The sequence below is a fragment of the Magnolia sinica genome, chromosome 1 (assembly GCF_029962835.1).
Source record: "Magnolia sinica isolate HGM2019 chromosome 1, MsV1, whole genome shotgun sequence".
Taxonomy (NCBI): domain Eukaryota; kingdom Viridiplantae; phylum Streptophyta; class Magnoliopsida; order Magnoliales; family Magnoliaceae; genus Magnolia; species Magnolia sinica.
The window spans coordinates 96,926,909-96,944,440 of NC_080573.1; the positions used below are offsets into that span (position 1 = coordinate 96,926,909).

At 35.8% G+C, this 17,532-nt stretch overlaps 1 protein-coding gene across 1 annotated transcript in view; it reads right to left on the reverse strand.

Annotated features, from left to right (window-relative positions):
• LOC131252064 (secoisolariciresinol dehydrogenase-like) overlaps positions 1–17,287 on the reverse strand; it is a 33,870-nt gene extending 16,583 nt beyond the window's left edge. The window contains exon 1 of the mRNA XM_058252989.1: positions 17,141–17,287. Within this exon, the coding sequence (XP_058108972.1) occupies positions 17,141–17,178 (38 nt within the window). The 5' untranslated portion in view covers positions 17,179–17,287. The remainder of the gene's footprint in view (positions 1–17,140) is intronic.
• Between the last annotated feature and the right edge of the window lie 245 nt (positions 17,288–17,532).

Consider the following 17,532-nt stretch of genomic DNA (forward strand, 5'->3'; position numbering starts at 1 on the left):
AGTATGTAGCCATGATGGAAGCATTCAAGGAAAGTGGCTTGGTTGATGAGAATGATAAAACAATTGGGGCTTTAGCAGGAGGCCTGCCAATTAATTGTGACATCGAAAGCATGATCAATATGGCACAGAACTCTGTTTACCATTTTAGAACTAAACATATTGATATGCGTCATTGTTTTATCCAACAGGTGCTAGAGGAAGGTGTTGTGATGCTCGAGAAGATATATACAAGCGTGAATCCGATTGACTTGCTTATGAAGGTGATTTCTGTAGAAATGTTCAACTTTTGTGCGACTTCTCTTGATCTGGCAAAGATTGACCGAAGACAGAGTGTGCATGAGAAGTGATGATTATGGAGCTATGATGGAGACAAAGTGGAGATGGAGGTTTGAGCGTGGCTGTTGCAGCACGAAAATTAGAGTCATGGTGGAGATTGTTGAAAATTAGATGCCTCAAATTTGTAATGAAATATGGGCTTTCAATCAGTTGACAACCTGGTCAACCAATCAAAAGATATCGAATTAAATCAATTTGTAGGCAAAATTCTCTAGACAATTTTTCGTGTCTTTGATAGGTTAAAAATGTTGGTCGATAGGTCAACTTGACAGGTTGAAGGATTTTGACCGGTCAACGTGTTACGTAGTTTACATGTTTTTGTGTGAATTATTTCTATTTCCATTTTTTCTTAAATAAGAAGGTTTAATTGGGATTAAGGTTAATGCAAGTCGTGCTTAAGGGTTTGAGACGGTTTTGGAGAGAAGAAAAGGTTGGGGTTTTCTCTTGGGGCATTGATTGGTAAGATTTCACCTCTTGTAATTTGGTTTTTCATTGTGCATTCTTGCTTTATGTAGTTTTTTCTGGAAAGAATTTTTCAACGTAAATTCGGATTGTTCTCTGTTGGATTTTGTTTTTGTGATTATGATTGCCTTGTTTGATTATGCTCTGTGTTTCCACGAGTCCCAATACTACTTTCCTACCAATTGACTTTATACAGTGGGAAATTTGTGTGAATCAATTCTGGTATACATTAACTCAAATTAAACAAACTAAATTGTGGTACATGCTGTTCTAGGTCGTAATAATAAAATCAGATGGAGGATCATGTGCTCTCCACCGTTCTTACCAATTACTTGTATATTCTTATATGGGTAATGACTTTCAAGTTGGCTCACCTGAATCATCGATGCACTCTGGAGTGAATCGAGTTTCCAAATGTTTAAACATTGCTACGAAACATTACAACTTTGGATGCGAAAACAAAGTTTCCATGATGCTTACCGAATAAATAAATAAATCTACTAAGCTTGTCGGCAACACATGAACAAAGAACGTGTGCGATCGACTATGATAGCCAATTATTCCATTCCATGTATATAGATTTTACGTCCTTTCCATATAGAAGTAAATGCAAAATCTACATGCATGAAGGAAATGATTTGTTATCATGCTACACTCTTATATTAATTTATCACAGTTTTTAAAATATGGTGACTCAATCTCATCACAAGTGATATTGATGAACTACTCAGACAATCCAAATTGTGGGTTCATTTTGGATAGAGAATATCACTAAAATTACACTGATCAAGCAATCCTAACCGTCTATTTAATGGCTAAATGGCTATCAAATGGATGGGTAAATGCAAAGCAGTGAATGGTCGGAATTCGAAGGGAGAAAAAAATAAATAAATAATCAGACAACCATTATCATCTGCGAGAGCAATTTTTAGGTTATGCTGTATCTACAATTGGGTCAGCTATTTGGATGGTCTTTGAGCTCTGGAAAACCACGCCATGTGTATAGTTGGTGAGTCACAACCAGTTTTGGTGCAAAACTCTCCCCGCCATATCTAAAGAGCGTACTTGCATGATTTTCATGCATGCACTATCCAAAAGAAATGATTGATTAAGATGAATAAAATTATAGGTGTGTCAAATGATCATATTTGCCTGATTTTAGATGCACGGAATTATAGAGTGAGGAGCGGCAGTTGTACACATGAGAATTGTATCAACGTGTGATTCAAGTGCTCTTTGATGTAGAGTGGGTTGCGGACAATTTCATGGTCAAGATGGACAAGAGAAAGCATGATCGAAGGTGGAAGTGATTAGGACTGTGGGAACACTAATGCAGGCGTATCTTGCAAATCGGAATAAGTTATTGATGTATAATATATGATTTTGGGGTAGGAGAAGCTACTTTAGCCAACAACCCGCTACACGAGGTTTCCCACGCCAAATTTGCGAGATTCCATCAGATCGACGGTCAAAAGTAAATTTTAATTTTATCTGGGATGATCCGTATCTTTTTAAATATTGTCCGAATCAAATTCTAAGGAGATGTGTACTCGACAACTAACATCAGTGCGTTATCTTCTTTTGTCACTCTTAGGTTTGTGGTGGTCACTTTTCTTCCAAAAATACCATGACCAAAATTATGCAGTGCGGCTTTTACTGGCCCACAATGTTTAGAGATACTTATGAGTTTTACGAAGCTTATGAGCATTGTTAAAAATTGGAAGGATTGTCCCAACGAAACATGATTCCATTGAAACCCATTCCAATTATTGAAGCATTTGATTGTTGGGGCATTGATTTCGTGGGGCCATTTCCCCAATCATTTGAAAACACTTATATCTTGTTAGCAGTAGACTATGTCACCAAGTGGGTCGAGGCGATTCCGTGCCGGAACAATGATCATCAAACGGTCATTCAATTCTTAAAAAAAAACATCCTTTCTCGGTTTGGAACACCTCGAGTCATCATAAGTGATGGTGGGTCATATTTTTACAATAGGCCATTCGAAAACTTAATGAAAAAATATGACATTTCACACAAGGTGAGCACCCCTATCACCCATAAACAAGCAGTCAAGCTAAAATTTTCAATAAGGAAATAAAACAAATTTTGAAAAAAAAAAAAACGGTGAACCTTGATCGTAAAGATTGGTCAATTCGATTGACCGATACTTTATGAGCTTACCTATATCGTACAAGACCCCATTGGAATGTCTCTCTTTAAACTTGTTTATGAGAAGACTTTCTACTTGCCTGTAGAGTTGGAACATAAGGCCTACCGAGTGATTAAAAATTTGAACTTCAATTTAGAAAAAACTGGCTCGCTGCGTAAACTTCAATTGTATGAACTTGAAGAAATCTGAAATGATGCGTGCAAAAACTCAAGAATTTACAAGGATAGAATGAAGGTGTTCCATATCCGGAACAATATTCTGAAATTATTTAGAACAGGTCAAAAAGTCCTTTTGTACAATTCCCGATTACACCTTTTTCTGGGTAAGTTTCGATCTTGTTGGACATGCCCTTTTATTATTAAAACTGTTTATTCTCATCGGGCCGTCAAGATTGAGAATCCAATGAATGACAACATCTTCAAAGTGAACGGTTATCGTCTCAAGCCATTTGTTGAGAAATTTGATTCAGAGGATATGTCCATCCCTCTGACTGATCCTGTGTATCAGGATTGATCTCTTACTCTGATGGAGGTGTAGTTAGGTTTATTGCTTTTGTAGGATTAGGTTAAATGGATTCTACTTTAGTTATTCATGCTTATCATTGTTTACCCCTTATATAGCAAAATCTTTGAATATCGCCGCATTCTACCTTCTCAGGTACTACCTTTCTAACTAATTCTTCCTTTCTTATCTTTGTCTAATGTTGATATTATTGCGCATTTCTTACATTAAGGACAATGTAAATTTTAGGTTGAGGGTGAGATTAGATGGATATAATCAATATTTTTCTAAGCGAGCAAATTTTTCATTTTTTTTTTTAGAGGCTCTTGGAAAGTGAATTTTTGTGTGATTTGAATGCATGTTGAGTAATATAATAAAATATGAAACACAACTTTGGGAATCTAATACTTAATTATTTAGTACACTTTTGACTATGTTCTCTTAATTAGTTGATCGATATAAGATTTTAAACATTAATTGAGTCTAGCTCACAATTAAGGTGTGCCAAAACGGTTATGTATTGGCTGTAACGGCCGATACGTAATGGTAACGGTGGGAACCGTTACTCGTTTTGGGGTTGTATCGGCCGTTACCCGATTTTGTACCCGTATCGGCCGATACGGGCACGTTACGGGGTGTAACGGCCGTAACGATAACTTTTTTTTTTCCATTTTAAGCTCTATTTTTGCTGTTTTTTTGAAACCTTTTGCTTCCAAACTGTTTCTCACTCCTTCTACTACTAATTTTGACCAATTTTGGCTAGGTATCTGAGATAAAAACACATTATATTCATATTTTTTTGAATCAAAGCTCGGTGGGCCGTTTTTCAGAAATTCGTTAAAAATAAGTATTTATACTTTTTTTAATATATTTTGTTATTTTAGTCATGTCATATGATATGTTAATCATAGTAGAACATGTTAATGTGCATTTTACAGATTTGGGGTGCCATTTAATAATTTTTTTATATTTTTTTCTATTTACACATGAATTTTGGCCCCTTTTTTTAAAATTCGAAAAATCAATTTTTAATGGTTGTTTTGCTGTTTTAATCATGCCATTTGATGTGTTAATCATAGTAGAACATGTTAATGTGCATTTTACAGATTTTGGGTGCCATTTTATATTTTTTTAGTATTTTTTTCTATTTATGCATTTATTTTGGCCCTTTTTTTGAAAATTTGGAAAATCATTTTTTAATGGTTCTTTTGCTGTTTTAATGATGCCATATGATGTGTTAATCATAGTAGAACATGTTAATTTACACTTTACAGATTTGGGGTGCCATTTTATATATTTTATATAATTTTTTCTATTTACACATTTATTTTGGCCCTTTTTTTGAAAATTCGAAAAATCATTTTTTAATGATTCTTTTGCTGTTTTAATGATGTCATATGATGTGTTAATCATAGTAGAACATGTTAATGTGCATTTTACAGATTTGGGGTGCCATTTTATATATATATATATTTTTATTTTTTTCTATTTACGCATTTATTTCGGCCCTTTTTTTGAAAATTTGAAAAATCATTTTTTAATGATTCTTTTGCTGTTTTAATGATGTCATATGATGTGTTAATCATAGTAGAACATATTAATGTGCATTTTACATATTTGGGGTGCCATTTTATATATTTTATATATTTTTTTCTATTTACGTATTTATTTCGGCTCTTTTTTTGAAAATTCAAAAAATCATTTTTTAATGATTCTTTTGCTGTTTTAATGATGCCATATGATGTGTTAATCATAGTAGAATATGTTAATGTTCATTTTACATATTTGGGGTGCCATTTTATATTTTTTTATATATTTTTTTCTATTTACGCATGAATTTTGGCCCTCAAAAATAATTGCAAACACCTAAATGTAAGATATTTTCATATTACATTCATTTTAATATATCTATCATTGATAGTAGATAGTTAGAAAATTAAAGATATGAATTTTGTAGTCAAATTCAGGTTATCTGGTTCATAAATTCATCAGACAGTCCGATACAACTTCTCACCAAAGAGTGGACCGTTATACCACCATAAACATGTTCCAATTTATAAATGAATGTATATTTGGAATGCTTAGAATATTCTGGATTTAATCTATATTTTTTCATATTTTTTTGGCAAAATTTTTTTTTTGCGCCGTTACGGGCCGTTACGCCCCCGTATCACCGTTACGCCCTCGTATCCGTATCGATTTTGGAGGTCACCATTATGCCAACCGATACCGATACGGGACACCTTGCTCACAATACACATCTAATTTATATATTGTGAAATTGTTTACTTTCTAAATGGTAACATAATAATTACTTCAAAGTGATTAGGAACCAAGTTTAGAGATCATTATCTACCTAAAAGTGTTAAAAGAAGAACAAACCAGCTATAAAATAGTAAAATCATGACCACCTACTGGATGTGTTTTAAATGAAAAATTCAATAAAAGAATGAAAAGAGATGAAAGCTATTAATATAAAATGAAAAGCTGGAAAATAAGTGAAATGGAAGATAAGATCGAAATCGGTATTTATGTTGAATTGTCCACTTTAAGGTAACGAACATGGCTAACATTATGAAAGGAAAAATGAATTCATGGAATTGTAAGTTAGAGTTCACTAAACACACCATAAACTTGATGTTTGAACTTATTCTATTTGCTAAGTGATGAATGAGAATTTAATTCATTTGATTGCTGAGGATATTAGGATCTGGATTAGCCATATTTTATTTTCGTAACTTCTTATACCACTCACATGTATAGGCTTGCACAGAAAAATTATTATCTAAGGGAGGGTTGGAAATTGAGATTTTTGAGAATTTGTCTTCGCATGTTTTGCTCAGGACTAGTAAAATACTAGTTGGGGGTGTGTTGAGTGTGAAATATTACATATTTTTACCTAATTATTCCTTAGTTTTATGAACATGATAGTGCTTAATTGATCCATTTTTACTTGTTTTCTCTTACGAGGTGATTTCGAGAGCTTTAGAGAAAAGGACGTTAAAAGCGGTGAATATTAGCTCAAAATATTACGAAAGTGAGGCTTGGAGATTTGAAGGTCAAGGATGAAGAATTTACATGCTAAAGATCCGTTAAAACCAAGTGTAAAGGAGGGAGAAAAGGCTGAAAAAAATGCAGAAGCAACAGATTGTTCAGGTCGATCTTTGGTGCGATCGAACCCAAGTTCAGTGCGAACATGTAACATCTCGAATTTTCGTGGCCCGAGTACATACTTGTGCTCGAGAATTCCTAGTGTTAATAATGTATAAATTAGATGCTTTAAAAATCGCGCTCGAGAATTCCTAGTGTTAATAATGTATAAATTGGATGCTTTAAAAATTGTACCATATTGTTTTTTTTAATTAGATCACATCCAGTTACATTTATGAAGGTAACCATTCACAAGAATAAATTTGACAGTATTTATTATTTCATTTGAGTAAAAGAATTTAACAAATTAAGAAATTCCCTCTCAATGGGAGCTTGTTACATTATCGAGTTTGCAGCGAAAATATAAAACTAAATTATAAAACTATCTTCTTATTCATTTAATATAATTTTCTATAAGCAGATGATCCTATAAGTCTTCAATCTATACATCACTTACATCATTTATATGGGTGGAGAGGGTCAATGCCTTACTCATAGTGATGATTATCCTTTAAGATTAACAATAATTTAAGAGATTCATCAAAGTAATGTAAGGGTTCTGATACGTTTCATACTCCACCACTACGAGAGGTATCAATATGCGCAACCAATATGTATATGAATGCATGCCTAGCAAAGTGTGTGTGGCTCATCATACATAGTGATCATCATAATGTGGAATATAATTTATAGAAAACCCGACTTGCCTCGCATCCTATAACTACGGAGATTCGCCGGCGTGTCCAACGCTACCATGGATTTAAGTGAACACCTCGAGGCAGCACAACACATTAGTCGGATGAATTATATGACAGGATTTGTTTATGGAGCGCCTATTTGCGACATCTAATCCCGCAAGTGATGTAACACGCATTGTGAATTACTTGCATCGATTTGTGCGCCACTACCCAAACCTATGAAATTATGTGCCGACCAAGAGGGCCGTTACTCGTAATACATTACGTCCACGATAAAATATTTCAATCACTAGTTGTGAGACCTCTAACGCATCACTTGCACCAAAGGAAAAATAAACTGAACCATGAGAGTTTTGGATATGTACTCAAATCATAAAAGGAGGTAGCACAAAGCTAACATAATAAAAGAGAAGAGCAACAATAAGCTAACTCAACAAAAGATAAGAGTAACGATAGGCTAACTCAATAAAAGAGGAGAGTAGCAATGGCTAACTCAGTAAAAGAGAAGAGTAACAATGGGTAACTCAACAAAAGAGAAGAGTAACAATGACTAACTCAACAAAATAGAAGAGTAACAATGGCTAACTCAACAAAATTGGTAAAGGGCAAGGGCAAGACTTGTATCCATAGCCTCACATAAATTCATAAAGATTACGTATAATTAAAGTTATACCTTAACCATGATTTTCAAGTGATAAATAATTGATGATGGTAAATCAAATAATTGCAGAGAGGATTCATAGTAACATGGAAGCACATAAAAGAACAAGATAAATCACACCAACTTGAATTAATGTAAGCTTAAAGGAATCTCTCACCTTAGATTTAGATATAAACTCTAAGTAGATATCTATGTAGGAAAGCTTCTACATAAAAAATTTTCATATGAATCACGACATTTCTTGAGCAAGAGGGAGATACCATGCATATGGAGAAGGAAGATGACGTCTAAGCTTTTCCTTCTCTTTCTCTCTCTTTCTCTTTCATTCTTTTTCTTTTTTTTCCCTTTTTATTTCTCTCTCTCTCTCTCTCTCTCTCTCTCTCTCTCTCTCTCTCTCTTTCTCTCCTTGGGCGTTGGGAGATTGGGTGTGTGAGTGGAGAGGAGAACAAACACCCCTTTTTAAAAGGAGTGGGCGTGTGAGAGGGGTGTGTTTCATATCCCACTTGGATCGAGTTTCTCCAAGTTTTCCTTTTTTGATGATATTTTTTTAAAATATAATTCATTCATTATGTCAGGGTCGTTGAATAAAGCCGGTGTACATAATTTTCTTGACGATCCAAAATTTATATCAGCTAATCTTAAAAATTTTCCTAACAGGTGCCAAAACAAACTTGATCTCAATTAATAGTCCATACTTAATGATCAAGGCCCAATTTTGGAAGAAATGTGTAGTAAGGATAGGCAAATAGTTGGACAAAATTTGGTGGTTGATTGATAGTAGAAAAAACCTAAATATAAAATTTCACATTTTATATCAAAATGAAGGAACTGGCTTCAACCTTCAACATTGTAAGATCATAAATTAGGGCTTAAATTTTGTATAACCTCATAGTCATATGAGATCAGAGTGTGTTTCAAAATTGAGTTGTGATGGACGGAAGGAAGATGTTAAATCGAAAGATCCGAATTTATAAGGAGTTGGTAGGCATTGACAGGATAACTTTGCACCTAACAAAAAGCCTACTAAAGTGGAGTTTTCATATTTCACACTTAGCCTATATGATGGGTAATCCAAGTCGTTCATATGAAGGAAAATATCCTAGTACGACTACCCACGAGGTTTCTTCACTCGATAGACACCAAAATCAATGGTTAAGGGACTGATTTGTCAATTGGGTCATTTTTACAATGATCTAAGGGTCGGAATTTGACATGTATGGTTAATTTATAATACATAGGCATGACATAAAATTTCACGTCAAATGGATTGTGGGAACCATATGATTTATAATTCAGGGGTCTAGGTTTATGGCATTTTCGTAATTATTGCTGATATGAGAGTTTTGAGAAATCTAATGGTTTTACATGGTTGTAAGAATGTTTCTAAGTAATTCTTACAAAAGAACTTATATCTAAATCATTATGAATAAGGAATTATTCACTAAACTAATTAAGGGAATGTACATATATCAATCAACATAATAGATAGTCAAATGACATGTTAAAAATAGAAAAACTTGATAGTTTGTATTATGATCATGTATGTAAGTGGGTGTACGGCCAATTTTGTAAACGGATGATCACAAGTGAGTTTTTAGAGTGATTAAGAGGTAGAACATGTATACCGTTAGATTCCTTCTTTTTTTTTTACTGTGAGAGCACACCAATGTCAGCACACACATTCCATGTTAGCCACCCTCGCTAGGGATCGATACCAAGACCTCAAGTGTTGAAACGAAGTATCTCCACTCAATCTGCCAGTTGAGCTAGTATACCATTAAATTCAAGTGATTTGTTCACATGTATAAGTTTCTCAGATTGTAGTTTTGATGGTGGGTTAAGTATATTCATAAGTGGTGAATAAGATGAACAGATCCGAATCTCGATTTGGTATGTATACAAGTGGATGTTGAGATCAAGTAGCTAGTTTACTATGATCAAGTGGTCTAAACTCAGAGTGGACGGTCATATATCTTTACCTAGTTGTGAATAGTTGACTAAACAGTTGGTTGTGATAGAAAAGTGGGAATACTTGGGTGTATGATGATCTTATCTCAAAATCAACGGTCAGATGGCTTGATCTATGAATGGAGATTATTTCTAATAGTCATATTCAAGTTGGAGAATGGATGTAAGGTTAAGATAGCTAGATTAGTATCATACACATGTACGTTAAATTTCATGGTAACACTCGAGAGCTTTCAATATTTGGGCATTGAAAATTTTGAGGTGTTACAGAACAAAAGTGCACAAAATAGTCTAATGACCAACACTGATTTTCAGAGCTAATTCGATTCGACCGAAACCAGGTTTGGTGCGACCAAAGGCAGCTCGAGTGCGACCAAAAGTGGACAAAAAGCTCCAACGCTGAATGGAGATAATTCGGTCTGACCAAAGGAAAGTTCGGTATGACGGAAGTCGAACGACTAAAGAAGGCAAAGAATCCAGTTACAATTTGAATTCCACTTTGGTCCAACCGAAACTGGGTTTGGTATGACCGAAACAAAACTTGACTGCATAAATTGAGGCATTTTCAAAGTCGGTTCGGGAAATTCTTCTAAAAGTACATATTCAAGAGATTCATAAATGTAATGTAAGGGTTCTGACACGTCTCGTACTTTCCCACTACGATAGGTATCAATATGCGCAACCAATATGTATATGAATGCATACCTAACAAAGTGTGTGCGGCTCATCATACGTAGTGATCATCATAATGTGGAATATAATTTATAGAAAATCCAACTTGCCCCACATCCCATAACTGCAGAGATTCCCTGGCGTGTCCAACACTACTGTGGATTTACGTGATCACCTCGAGGCAGCAAAAATCATGAGTCAGATGAATTATGTGACATTCATGGAGTGACTATTTGCGACATCCAATCCTGAAAATGATGTAACACGCATTGCGAATTACTTACATCGATTTATTCATCACTATCTAAACCCATGAAATTACGTACCGACCGACCCAGATGGCCGCTACCCGTAATGCATTACGTTCACAATAAAATATTTGAATCACTAGTTGTAAGACCTCTAAAACATCACTTGCACCAAAGGGAAAATAAACTGAACCATGGGAGTTTTGAAATTCCAAGACACATGCCCAAACCATAGGGGGAGGTAGCACAAGACTAACATAATAAAGGAGAAGAGCAACAATAAGCTAACTCAACAAAAGATAAGAGTAGCGATAGGCTAACTCAATAAAAGAGGAGAGTAGCAATGACTAACTCAACAAAAGAAAAGAGTAGCAATGGGTAACTCAACAAAAGAGAAGAGTAGCAAGATTAACTCAACAAAATAGAAGAGTAACAATAACTAACTCAACAAAATTGGTAAAGGGCAAGGGCAAGACTTCTATCCATAGCCTCACATACATTCATAAAGATTACGTATAATTAAAATCATACATTAACCATAATTTTCAAGCGATAAATAATTGATGATGGTAAATTAAATAATTGAAGGGAGGATTCACAGTAACATGAAAGCATATAAAAGAATAAGATAAATCATACCAACTTAAATTAATGCAAGCTTAAAAGAATCTCCCGCCTTAACTTTAAATCTAAACCCTAAGTAGATATTCATGTAGGAAAGCTTCTACATGAAATTTTTTCATATGAATCACGACATTGCTTGAGCAAGAGGGAGATACCATGTATATAGAGAACGAAGATGGCGTCTAGGCTTCTCCTTCTCATTCTCTCTCATTCTCTTTTTCTCTTTCTCTTTCATTCTTTTTCTTTTTCTTTCCCTTTCTCTTTCTCTTTCTCTCTTTCTCCTTAAGCGTTGGGAGATTGGGCGTGTGAATGGAGAGGGGAACAAACACCCCTTTTTAAAAGGAGTGGGCGTGTGAGAGGGGTGTGTTTCACATCCCAATTGGATTGAGTTTCTCCAAGTTTTCCTTTTCTGATGATTTTTCTTTAAATATAATTCACCCATTGTGTCAAGATCATTGAATAAAGTCGGTGTACATAATTTTCTTGACGATTCAAAATTTATATTGGCTTATCTTGAAAATTCTCCTAACGGGTGCCAAAACAAACTTGATTTCAATTAACAGTCCACACTTAATGATTAGGGCCCAATTTTGGAAGAAATGTGTAGGAAGGATAGACAAACGGTTGGACAAAATTTGGTAGTTGATCGATGGTAGAAAAAACCTAAATATAAAATTTCACCTTTTGTACTAAAAGGAAGGAACTGGCTTCAACCTTCAATATTGTAAGATTATAAATCGGGGCTTAAATTTTGTATAACCTCGTAATCATATGAGACCAGAGTGTGGTTCAAAATTAAGTTGCGATGGATGGAAGGAAGTGGTTAAATAAAAAGATCCAAATTTATAAGGAGTTGGTAGGCCTTGACATAGTAACTTTGCGCCTAAGGAAAAGCCTACCAAAGTGGGGTTTTCATATTTCACACTTAGTCTATATGATGGGTAATCCAAGTCGTTCATATGAAGGGAAATATCCTAGTACAACTATCCACGAAGTTTCTTCACTCGATGGACACCAAAATCAACAGTTAAGGGATTGATTTATCAATTGGGTCACTTTTACAATGATCTAAGGGCCAAAATTTGACATGTATGGTTAATTTATGATACATAGGCATGACATAAAATTTCACGTCAAACGGATTATGGGAACCATATGATTTAGAATTAATGGGTCTAGGATAATGGCATTTTCGTAATTATTACTGATATGAGATTTTTGAAAAATCTAATGGTTTTACATGGTTGTAGGCACGTTTCTAAGTAATTCTTACAAAAAAACTTATATCTAAATCATTATAAATAAGGAGTTATTCACCAAATTAATTAAGGGAATATACATATATCAATCAACATATTGAATAGTCAGATGACATGTTAAAAATAGAAAAACTTGAAAGTTTGTACTCTGATTATTTATGTAAATGGGTGTAAGGTTAGTTTGTAAACGGATGATCACAAGCGAGTTTTTGGAGTGATCAAAAAGTAGAACATGTATACCATTAGATTCAGGTGACTTATACATGTATAAGTTCCTCATATTATAGTTTTGATGATGTGTTAAACATATTCATAGGTGGTAAATAAGATGAACGGATCAGAATCTCGATTTAATATGTATATGAGTGGATGCTGAGATCAAGTAGCTAGTTTATTATGATCAAGTGGTCCAAGCTCAAAGTGGACGGTCAAATATCTTTACCTAGTGGTGAATAATTGACTAAACGGTTGGTTATGATGGAAAAGTAAGAATACTTAGGTATATAATGATCCTATCTCAAAATCAACGGTCAGATAGCTTGATCTATGAATGAAGATTATTCCCAACGGTCCTATTCATTTTGAAGAATAGATGTAAGGTTAGGATAGCTAGATTGGTATCGTACACATGTACATAATAAGTTAAATTTCATAGTAACACTCGAGAACTTTCAATACTCGGGTATTGAAAATTTCGGGGTGTTACAGAACGAATACGCACAAAATAGTCCAGTGACCAACATTGATTTTCAGAGTTAATTTAGTTCGACTAAAAGTTAATTCGGTTCACCCGAAACCAGGTTTGGTGCGACCGAAGGTAGCTCGGGTGTGACCAAAAGTGGACAAAAAGCTCCAGCGTTGAAAGGAGATAATTTGGTCCGACCGAAGGAAAATTCGGTATGACCAAAGTCGAAAGACTAAGGAAGGCAGAGAATCGGTTACAATTTGAATTCCACTTTGGTCCAACCAAAACCAGGTTTGGTGCGATCGAAGCAGAACTCGACTACATAACTTGAGGCATTTTCAAAGTCGGTTCGAAAAATTCTTCTAAATAGGGGACCTTTAGTTGTTTCAAGGCACGAATTAGGGTTGATGGAAGAGGCCAAGGTGCTGGAGAACTTCGAGGAGTCTTCCATCTTTTCCGAATCCTTCATTCTAGTTACTTTTTCATGTTTTATTTAAGAGTTTTAGTTTCAATCATGTCTGTGATTAGCTAATCTCTTAGCTAGATCTAAGAGGTGAAGCTCGTAGTTTATTTAGATGTTATCTTACTTTGATTCACGTTTATATTCAACTTCCATTGATTCTTAGTTTGAATAAAGGAATATTTTCAGTTTTTTGTGATTTATTGTGACTCCAATTACAGTAGATGCTTAGAATACTTTTAATATCTTCTTACCTGTTTCGAATTGTGAGATCTGTAAAATTCATGATTACCATCGTCTCCTGGGCACGGTAGATGGTTGAATTTCTCGCGATCATCACATTGGTGCTTCATGAGAGAACTAATCCACTGACAAGTTTAGATTTTGTTTTAACTGCTCCATTATCCAACTAGATAGGATGGGGCTCCGATTCCAGTTGTGTTAATTGAATCAAGTGAGGTAGCATCTCAATAGCAACAAGTGGATTCTTATAGGTGCTCCAGTTTCCCTTTTATTATTGATAATTTATTCACTATTGATCTCTCTTATTTCAGATTTTAGTTTAAATTCTTATTCTAGTTATATTTCTAGTCTATTTTAGAACACATACAAGGTAAGTCCCTGTGGATACGATCTTGGTCTTACCGAGTTATTACGATAGTGCAGCCCTGCACTTGGGGTTGTGAACAAAGTAGGGCCTAATATCTTCCTAAATGAGCCCAAACCAGGCCCATAGCTGCTGGAAACATGCTCTAAAGGGATTATGGGCGCTGGACCTAATAGACAGTCCACTATAGGAGCCCAAACAAACGGACCATTCCACCCAAAATACCAAGACTACCTATCTTGTCCAAACCATACAACACCCAACTTCTACTTGCGGCTAAAACCCTAGCTGCCACTCTCCTTGCACTGTCGAGTGAAGGAAACCCTAGCCACACATGCGCAGCCACCGCCCTAGCCACTGCTGGAGAAGACGATGGCAAAAGGCCCATCATCACCGCTCCCTCTCATATTTCACACCGCTGAAACCCTAGCTACAATTAGCTCTCACCACAGCTGGACTAGAGCACCGACGTCTTTCGGGCAACCGTCATCTTCCCCAATGCAAACTGCAGCGCTAACGGCAACACTAGGAAAACAGTAGGTGCGATGAGAAGCCATGGCTACCGATGATCGAAACGAAGAAGAAAGGCAGAGGATACATATCCGCTCGCTCAGTTTGGTCCCCAACCATCCATTCTCAGTAATGGCTCCTGTTGATCTCGGTCGAGTTTGATTATTTTTTTTTAATTGGAACCTGTATTGCGGGAATCAAGGCCTACTGCCGATCAGAGGTAGAGTCTCGATCCTGACTGCTAACACTCATGGACAAGACTGCCGGAATCATGGCTGGGATGAGGTTTGAGATCGTCTGAAAGGCGCTATGGCTGCCAGCACCGGTGCAATCTGAACTGAATTGCATCGCTACCGGAGATGAGATAATGACAACATATGGCTTGCCGATTTATATGCTGAAAAACCGACAATTTGGTTGGATCGAGTCTACCATACAGGGCCTAGACAATGGCCAGCAATGGGGTTTTCCCTCCCATCCAACAGCCACCGACAATGGCTGTGCAATCTACAACTATGGCAAACATGGTGGGTTCCGATCATGGCCACAATAGCCCTATATACGAAGGCTCAAAACTGAATTCCAGATTCAGCTAGGTAGACGGTCCTCAATGGGTCCCAAGGAAATTTGAATTATGTGTTACCCTGATATAAACAATATATATAAAAAATCCACCAAAACTAATGCATAAGTGTTTCTAATACAACTATAATCCTAATATTGTGGAGTTAAATAATCATCTATGCAATAATAGTGGATATTTAAAACTTTAATATTAAAGGTGTACTTAATTGGAAAACATTCCCGTCGCCAAGATTTTGCCCAGAAGGGATCTTGGTCTTCTATATCTTACACTTTTAGGAAAACCTTAAATAGGATTAAGGTTTTTTCTCATATGTGGATGATGAGACCAAAACATGTATATATAGGAAAGAAGGATAGAAAAGCTTACCCATCGCACTTCTCCACCATAAGTTTTGATACCTGGCTTACCCATCGCACTTCTCCACCATAAGTTTTGCCTCATACCTATATGTTATGAGTACAACTGCAGTGGGGTTCGCTGACTCACTCATTCTGCATAATCCAACGGTCAAATCTAAACCAATGATCATGTGTGGCCCACCTAATGGAGTCTTATAATGTCACCTCCTAGCATGTCAGTTCCCCATCCTTAGGTTAGAAGCTAGGTGGGTCTATCTTGGTATTTGTGAAAAATTCATGCTATCCGTCCATTTTTCCAAATCATTTTAGGGCATGACCCTAGGAATGTGGTAGATTCAATGCTCAAGTGGACCACACTAGGCATATTCATTAATTTATGGTCCAAAGGTTGCATACGTTGAAACATTCCCAGGGCTCACCTACCATTCAGATCCCCTCATATTTGGGCTGAAACATTCCCAGGGCTCACCTACAATTCAGATCCCCTCATATTTGGGCTCATGGCTGAAAATTAGATGGCAAAATGAACAGCTTGAATCAGACATACATGAAAGTAGTTCCATGGACTCTTCCGAACGCCCACCTCCATTAATGGGTAGAATCATGAAAAACGGCTGGACTCTTAGAACCAACTTTTCTAGCCCGTAAGGACATTTTTTTCCTGTTCATCTTCGTTATGCATATTACTTTTAAATATTTTAAAAGCCGGCGTATTTCCAAGGAGAGACAGTTTTTCATAATTAACTCAAAATTTTTGTAGCTAATTGGAGGTTAAAATCGTCCAATTTGAGAAGCTGTTGCGGTCCATCCTTGGTGTGTCCAACAAACAAATAATCTGGATCATTAACCATAGATCTCAATCATACCACCTAAAAACTTGAATGTACAAGATCTCTAATCCCAACAAGCATCAAGAAGATGTTGAACCAGATCGGTCCAACTGAATCCGACTCTCCTCGGATGGCCCCACACACACACAAAATAATAATAATAATAATAATAATTAAAAAAAATTATTATTTTTTTTTTTTACAAAAAGAACAACGTTTAAGTTGTTGGGCTTCTCACCCTGCTTCTTTGCATGCGGATAACATGTAAAGAAGCATAAAAGGAAAATAAAAATAAAAAATCCACAATCCTTTTATATTAAAGTAGGTCTGGGAGTTGAAAGGGCTACATACCTCTTGGCAACAGCAGCAAGATGGGATGCACTCACCATGACTTCAATAACAAATAGGAAACTTTTGAATACTCAGAGTTGGAAGTGATATTTCCAACGTTCTACCCCTTTTTATAACCGGAGAGTGTTGGGATGGGTGGAAATATCACTTAAAATAATAAAGGGAAATTTATTAGAAAATTCCTATTTCGTTTTACCATAAAATTCCTCAACGTTTTTACCCATCCGTTCTCATCCATCCTCTAACGTTGTACACCGGTTGCAACCGGTTGATACTCGTTATTACAAGCGCACATGTGTTGACAGTGTCTCTTAGGGCCCGTTTGGCCGGGTGGATTGGGAGGGATTGAATGGTATTAGGGTGGATGGCATGGATTTCTAGGTAATGATGGT